Source organism: Seriola dumerili, unplaced genomic scaffold, assembly GCF_002260705.1.
Source record: "Seriola dumerili isolate Sdu_G_001 unplaced genomic scaffold, Sdu_1.0 BDQW01000091.1, whole genome shotgun sequence".
Lineage (NCBI taxonomy): Eukaryota > Metazoa > Chordata > Actinopteri > Carangiformes > Carangidae > Seriola > Seriola dumerili.
In genome coordinates this window covers 3,129,910-3,138,049 of record NW_019174346.1, presented here as the reverse complement: position 1 = coordinate 3,138,049, position 8,140 = coordinate 3,129,910, and the positions used below count along the sequence as shown (strand labels likewise).

At 43.7% G+C, this 8,140-nt stretch overlaps 1 protein-coding gene across 1 annotated transcript in view; it reads left to right on the top strand.

Moving 5' to 3' along the window:
- ca4 (carbonic anhydrase 4) overlaps positions 1-7,821 on the top strand; it is a 12,949-nt gene extending 5,128 nt beyond the window's left edge. The window contains exons 2-8 of the mRNA XM_022745927.1: positions 3,183-3,227; positions 4,163-4,327; positions 4,440-4,585; positions 5,338-5,430; positions 5,543-5,609; positions 5,700-5,863; positions 5,998-7,821. Coding sequence (XP_022601648.1) covers positions 3,183-3,227; positions 4,163-4,327; positions 4,440-4,585; positions 5,338-5,430; positions 5,543-5,609; positions 5,700-5,863; positions 5,998-6,177 — 860 coding nt within the window. The 3' untranslated portion in view covers positions 6,178-7,821. The remainder of the gene's footprint in view (positions 1-3,182; positions 3,228-4,162; positions 4,328-4,439; positions 4,586-5,337; positions 5,431-5,542; positions 5,610-5,699; positions 5,864-5,997) is intronic.
- The last annotated feature ends 319 nt before the right edge of the window (positions 7,822-8,140 follow it).

Sequence of the window (8,140 nt, the reverse complement as noted above, 5' to 3'; positions counted from 1 at the left end):
CTCTCTCTCTCTCTCTCTCTCTCTTCTCTTTCTCTCTCCCTCTCTCCCTCTCGCACCTGCTCAGATCTGCGCGCCGAGCCAATGACAGACGTTTGCGTCCTCGCTGCCGCAGAGAGACGCGTCAAGCTGCGCAGCGCCAATGTCTCCAAATGCTCAGCGGCTAATTCCGAGGCGTTAATTTCACATTAAAAGCCCCGCGGTTTGGCACCACTCTCTCTCTCTCTTCTCTTTCTCTCTCCCTCTCTCCCTCTCGCACCTGCTCAGATCTGCGCGCCGAGCCAATGACAGACGTTTGCGTCCTCGCTGCCGCAGAGAGACGCGTCAAGCTGCGCAGCGCCAATGTCTCCAAATGCTCAGCGGCTAATTCCGAGGCGTTAATTTCACATTAAAAGCCCCGCGGTTTGGCACCAACATTGTAATGGAATAAATTAGCAGCGACCATGATTACTGCATAAATGACAAGGCTATTTTGGTCAGTGTGATCGGTCACTAGCCACTGAGGGGAAATCTCACCAACGCACCTCTAATTTGTTTTTCTCATCACTTCCACGTGCACCTTTTCTATCTGTCTATAAGTTGGGATCATATTTGGCTTTATAGTATTTTTTATGCCACCCAGAAAAACCGTATAGTCCAATTAAGTCCTTAAAGAGACAGTAATGAACAGAGCAGGATAAATGATGTTTGGATCGCGGCTCATTAGTTTGTCATTCTGAGGGAAGATGCCACTAAACGTCTAATTAAAAGCTCTGAAACACATCAATAACTCTCCTCCAGTTAATTAGATCATGTTTGTGGCATCCAGGGGAAGGTTACTGTCTATTTTCAGTGTCTGTTCCGCCATTAAGAGTTAAGGTGTCGATGCTCAGAGCTGTGTCAGAGCAGCGGGATGCGCCCGCGCTCGCGCAGCCGAGGACCCGCAGCTGGACGCACGGGGGGATAAAAGTTTGTCCCGGGAGAGAGCATGAGAGAAAACACGTGCAGAGTGTCTGCAGCGAGGGCGGGAAACATGATCCTCTCTGTTCTGTGTTGTGAATGCATTGGCCCCAAATAATGACACCCTGATTTCCTTGGGGGCCCTGAATCTCTCCCTCGCTGCTCCATCTTAAAGTTGGAGACAGTTCTGGCACGTGAGCGGGACTTTGGGAGGGGGGGGGGGGGGCCGGGGGCTCGCGGGCCTGGCAGAGTCTCTATCTGCCCTCTTCCTTTAATCCGTGTGTGTGTGAGCTGCAGCTAAGTTTATGTCTAGCTCTACATGGTGCACTCAACACAATGGCATGAAAAGCTCCGTTCCCGCGTCAGCGTGCATTCACTTTACGTTTCTAGCTCTGGTCGACGTGCCGGCGGGTGTGGGCGTGGCATATTTGTTTTCCTCTCGCTGCCTTTTGTTTTCCTGTTGGCCGTTTCCTCACTGCGCTCAGAGATCAATCGAAACTCATTCATATTGTTCGTTCGCTCTAAAGATCAAAGACAAGCGTCGACTGGTCAAGAACTTCGCGGACAGAAATCTGATTGGCTGGGATGAGGACACGCGTCTGTGAGCCATGAAAAAAAAGATATTTCTACTCACTGACTGTGAGGGAGGAAGTTTTCAGATTCTTTACAGAAGTAAAACTACCAACACTGTAAAAATACTCATACAAATAAAAGTCCTGTATTATTATAAAAATATTCCTTAAAAAAGTAAGTATTATTAAAAGTAAAAGTGCACAAGAATAGATCATGTTATAATTTATTTCTTCTGTTTATACTGTTGTAGTTGGTGAAGGTGAAACTATTATTACTATTATTATTACTATACACTTTATAATACTGTCAGTTTATAGAGTTTAAAACACTACATCATACTCTATAAGCTGATCACATGCTTTATATGGAAAATCTTGATTAAGTAACAAGTAACTGTAGCTGAGGAATACATTGAAAGGTTCAATATTTTCCGTCTGAATCACTGTGGAGTTGAAGTATAAAGTGGCATTAAATGGAAACACTCTAGTGAAGTATTTTAAATTTTTAATTAAAATTAAAACTTTTACTGTGAGGGATTTTGTCACATATCATGATCATCAAGGTCACGAGTGATGACTGACATCATTATATCATTATCACAGATAACAGATGTAACGGATGAATCTCATGTCTAGAGGACTCACACGACGTCCTGAATGTTCCTCTGATAAAGCTGATTTTAGCTGCGGCCTCAGTGCAGATCTCTGAGGACAGAAAGTGACTTTACAAATCACAGTCAAGGTTTGAAATTGATCCTAATCCTTTCATACCCTCAGCATCAGACCGCAGTGACAGAGAGTCGTTCGTTTTTCTCTTCTGCTTGCTCATGCTCCACTCACACACACGGACGTCCTGCAACAAAACTGCATTAATAAATAAATACAGACAAAAAAAAAAAAAAAAAACATCACTTTATTTACTGGGACCAGCGTGATGGCACCAGTGGATACAATCTGAAACCCACCCACCCCCCATGCAAATGTTTGCCCCCCTGCTTCGTTTATTTTCAGTACCCATTATCATGCCAGAGCAGGAGGAAAAGACTTACCAACATGGCAAAGCAAGCGAGCACTGACTTCCTTCACAAACACCAGGAGAGGTCCTCATACAGTTCTAATAACAGAGCAGGCGACCCACCCCGTATTTTTTCAATGGTATGTGTGTTTTTCATAAATATTTGATTTGAGAGATAGCTGCAGATATTTGTCTCTGAGTATGGGGTGGAAACATGCAAACCAATTGTGAAATATTAATAAACCCTCAGACAAACATGTGAGAACGGGACTTCGCTGATGCAAAAGATTGGCTCTATGTTTATTCTGATAGCACGGAAAGATAAAGCACAAACACCAGCGTGTTGTGAATAGGAAGACAGTTCCTGTGTGTTAGGGCTTTCTCTGTGGTGTTGACTTAAACCTCTGGGAGAACAATTCACTGTTTGCAGAAATGAAAAAAATAATAAACTATAAATAAAATGGTACATTTGTAAATACACATAAAATCTAGCTGAATGGTTGCCAGTCACACAAACACGCGTGTGTGTCTGTGTGTGTGTGTGTGTGTGTGTGTGTGTGCGTGCATGCGTGTGTGTGTGTGATCTTTATTTGCTGTTGACAGCGGTCCATGACTGTCAGTACTTTGTCAATGAAAACCTTTTACTCTCTGTGTTTCAGATTGGTGCTATCAGACCCAGTTTACCTGTGATCATCAGTGCAACAGTAAGTTTAATTAATAACACAGGGTGTAACATTTTCTTTAAAATAGAATAATAATAACTTTATTCAAAATGCTTCACAAAAGACAAAACCAACAGATTTAAAGTGACTAACATGCATATCTTCAAATCAAAATAAGGAGCAATTTAAAAGAGGAAAAGCGCAGAATAACATGAAAAGTGATATTAAGCCTGGTCTCCTCTGATTTATAGATGTTCTTCTATCCTGTGTGTAGTTTTGCTGATGCAACCTTCAGCTGAACCGGCTGAAGTCTGGATAGGTTGCACCCACTCAGACAGGAATATATACGTTTACAGTAATCTAATCGGAATGTAATAAAAGCATGGAGTATATTCCAAGTTCAGATTTTGAGAATGTTTTGAAGAAGTTAAATAGTTCCAATTGAACAGCAAAGTTAACGTCGTGATCAAAGTTAAGCGTGTTATGAAATGTGACACAGATTTGTGCAATGAGGCTTAACGTTTGAAGACAAGGACCACTGAAGTGTGATGCTAATAACTTTTAATCTGTGGCAGTGTAACTATAGGAATGTCTGAGAGAACCCGTTCATGTGTACAAGTGCACTGTAGTTCGCTGAGTTGCATCATATCACTTGAATTGAAGATCGTGTAGATCTGAGAATGACCTGCATGAAAATGAAACCTGATATGATGCTTTTGAAATATTTGAGCTGCTCTAACACGTACATGAAGAATTGTAAAGGAACCAGTACTGATCCCTGTGGTGCTCCATGTGTGAATTGTGTAATCGAGGATTTACAGTCATATAGTCACTCTCAGAGATCAAATCATCTTGCTGTCTGTAAGAAAAGCCACAGTAAGATCTACAGGATAAACTTGAGTCTAAAACCAGAAGGAAATTTATCAGAGGCCATTGAACAGAAAGCAATCAGTCCAACTGGTGTCTTCTTGTTATAGCACCGGAGAAGTGGAACCACGCCAACAACGCCTGTTCAGGAAAATCCCAGTCACCCATCAACGTCGTCACCAGGAAGACTTTGAAAGATGAGCGTCTGACGCCTTTCCAGTTCACAAACTACCAGCAGATCTTCAAAGGCACAATCAAGAACAACGGGCACTCTGGTGAGTGGATTTTCTGTTAAACATCCAACAGCCACTGGTGATATGAAGCTGTTGTTTTAACTCTTTATGTCTGATGTGTGTGTGTGTGTGTGTGTGTGTGTGTGTCCACCAGTTCAGGTAGGAGTTCCTCATGTCAGCACCATCTCAGGTGGAGGCCTGCCGACCACCTACAAGGCCGTTCAGTTCCACCTCCACTGGGGCACTAATGGAGGGCCTGGCTCCGAACATACCATTGATGGAGAGCAGTATCCCATGGAGGTATGTTAAACTCACTACACTAACATGGTGAAGTGTCACTGTGAGAAATAACTGATATGCTAATCTGGATCACATGGAGGGAAGGTCTGTAACGGTGAAGACATCAAATAGACAAATATAAAGTAGAAGCTTTAAATCATGTTTTTCATTTACTGTAAGAAACAGTAACGCAACAATAATTTCAGTTATCAAATCAAAAATGGCTAATTTTTCTTTATAAAATAAACTTTTCCAACATGTATGAGAATATCCTGCAGCCACCTCTCAGCTCCAACCCCAATTGTTCCCACTGAAGATGTAAATCACAAATATATACTTTCATTTTTAGAAAAAGGCTCAGCACTGTGTTAAAACAACTGGACATCGTAGTTTAAGCAAATGTTACTCAAACAGCAGTAAATGGTGTATTTGTCGGGGACTATTTTCAGCAGCGGATTTGACACGTTAGTGCGTATTTATGGCAGAAGGACGGCTTAGAGAGGAGTGACTCAAAACAAACTACAGTGCACATGTTCATTATAATGAAGAAACATGTCAGCCAGTGTAACAGTGTGGCTCACTGATGAGTTTTCCGGGAAAACAATGGCGCCTATAGACAGACAAACAAGCTTTATCAGGTATTGGATGCACAGACAATACTTGTTCATTTGATCAATGTATTGATGGGTTAAGTCTTTGTGTTGATAGTTTGATCATTTTTATCATTTTGTGAAACATAACTTGACTCATCTTTGGTGATATTTTATCAACAGCTGCACATTGTTCACATGAAGCAGGATTACACTGATCTGACAACAGCACTATCAGACCCAGAAGGAGTTGCAGTCCTTGGGTTTTTCTATGAGGTAACCATTGTTGATCCTGTGCTGCTGAAATCCAACTAACAGTACAATTATACAACAGAGCTCAAGCTGAAAAGAAAGTGCTGAAATGTTTTTTTTTCTTTTCCATTTGCAGAGATCCAATAGTGGAAACCGAAAGTACGACCCCATCATCAACGCTCTGCAAAACATCAAGACTACAAGTAGGTCTTGAAGCTCAGTATGAGTAAGGAAAAAACACAGCTGCGTGATATTGTTGCTAACGTTTCACCTGTGGCTTTTTCTTTTTTCAGATGCCAACACGTCTTTTTCTGGAGCCTCCCTGACACAGCTGATCCCGTCTGAGCAGAATCTGACCTCCTTCTACCGCTACAAGGGCTCTCTGACCACCCCCGGCTGCACTGAGGCTGTGATCTGGACTTTGTTTGAGAATCCCATCCCTCTGAGTGTGGAACAGGTTAGGATAAAGGACCCGAACATTTAAAGGGTTACAAGTGAATTGTGCTTTTTTTTTTTTTTTTTTTTAAATATCTCCTCTTTGAGCTGCTCACCTCAAGGAAACTAACTTTGTATTTACCTGTGTTCCTCCAGCTGAAGGCGTTTTCCGACCTCAAGTTCCACGATGGAAAGCCGATGGTGGGTACTTTCAGGCCGGTCCAGCCTCTGAACGGCCGGCAAGTGTTCCGGTCGGGAAGTGCGTTGATCCTGGCCAGCTCCGCCCTCCTTGCTGCAGCCATGGCCGCGGCGTTGGGACTGTCCCAACCGAACTAGAGCGAAGCATCCCGTGCTGCACTGCAACGTCCATGAACACAATAAGTTCTGCATCACTCTTCAGCTGAACCCCCGGTTTGTAACTTCGTCATTGCATGGTCGCTAAGATGATCGTCGACATCGTAGTGCAGGCACGACTCACCTGGTGTTCTTCCCTTACGACGCAGATGACAAAGGCGTTCAAGAAACGCCTTACGAAAGGCGCCGTGAGGGTTTGATCAGCATTCATGCATGCGTATTGAAGAAGTAGGTCTTAATTCAACTTTATGAATGTGCCATAAAGCAGGAACCAAACACTCAAAGTGACAGCTGAATTCATCACTAGACCCTTTAGACATGCCCCAATTTTTCACAGTATTATCTAATAAACACCAGCACGCACACACACTTCACACACATCACTCCAAACCTAATGCACCTTGTCCAATGTCAGGTAAATTTAGTCTCCACTAATGTCAGAGTGAGTTGCCGATGGTTTGCGCTCTGAGCGCCGCTGCCAGGCCCATGACCCGGCACGTGATGTGTTTGTTCTCAATGGGGCATGTGAACAGCGTGGAGCTATTAATAACAGAACTGAGTCATAAAAACAGGCTCCATTTCAAAGCCAGCGGTCAAAGGAGTCAGCAGTTTGGCTTTTCTCTCAAAGTCCAGGAGCACACGGCGCGGCCTTCAGGTGAACCCCTGGCAGCCACTCCATCAGCAGTTGGTTCGGAAAAGGGAGGGGGAGGGAGGCGTGCTGTTCTGAGAGCAGAGCCGCAGCCTCTCTCCTCCCGGAGTCAGAAGCAACTGACACCGGAGACGAGAAAGATGAAACTTCAGAGATGCTAATGCTAATAGTGGATCACAAAGTGAGTGACGGCTCAGGGAAGAAGGAGCATCAGCAGCGCGAGGAGACGACAACACTTTTCAAAATCAACCAGCAGCTACGGTGTCACTTCTCTTTTCAAACCAGCGCCACTATTTTTCTCAAACACGCGCATGGATCCGCATGTCTAGATGTTCCAGATGTTTATTATTCTGAGCTACATGTACAAGGCTTGCCAAATTCACACACACACACACACACACACACACACACACACACACACACACACACACACACCCACACACACACACATACCAACGTCACTCCATTCCCATCGTTGACCTGTGAAGTTGAGTGAGCTTGTCTTGAGAACATGTGACTGTGTTCATGGCTTGTATTACAGGGTGTCGGATGCACTGAATGTTATCAACTGTGAATTACACCCCACTGAGTTCTCACTCATTTATTCAGGAGGACTCGTCATGTATTCTAGTGAGAGATCTGTGCAATTTTCCAGCAAGAGTTAGTGATGATCGAGCAAGGAATCTGTGTATTTTCCATTGTTTCATAAGGCATCAAGTTATATTTCTATGCTGTGTCATTGTACACATGTATTTATGTATTGAATGTGTATATTGATATGAGACGCACAGTTATTGTTATTTATGTATTGCAAAGTTTATATAGTACTGAATGCGCATATGAAGCATCAAGTTGTTCATGACCAATCGAGTTTACTCATGATGTTCCAGTGTATGAGATTGTCAGGTTGTAATGCTTGAAAATAATATGGAGAATGTGTTCCAACTGAACAATAAACTACCTACATGCCTTTTTAACGGGCGTCTCTTCTGCTTCCAAGCGATTTGAACCAGCGATCACAGCAGCGTTTGGCCTCAGCGTCGGTCCTGCCCCCGCATCTCTGCACTGTGAAAACTGATCTAAGAAAACACACTGCGTCGGCTCTGTTGTTCGCCTGCTCGCTCAGACGCACAGAGGAGCCGCTCGCTCTCCTGTCCGGGCCCCCCCCCCCCTCTGTCTGCCCTGAGAGCCTGAGAACACGCACGGCTCCCAATCCGTTAATCCTTTTCTAATTGACTTGTTCTTGATGTTATAGAGGCCCGAGTTACACACACACACACACACACACACACACAC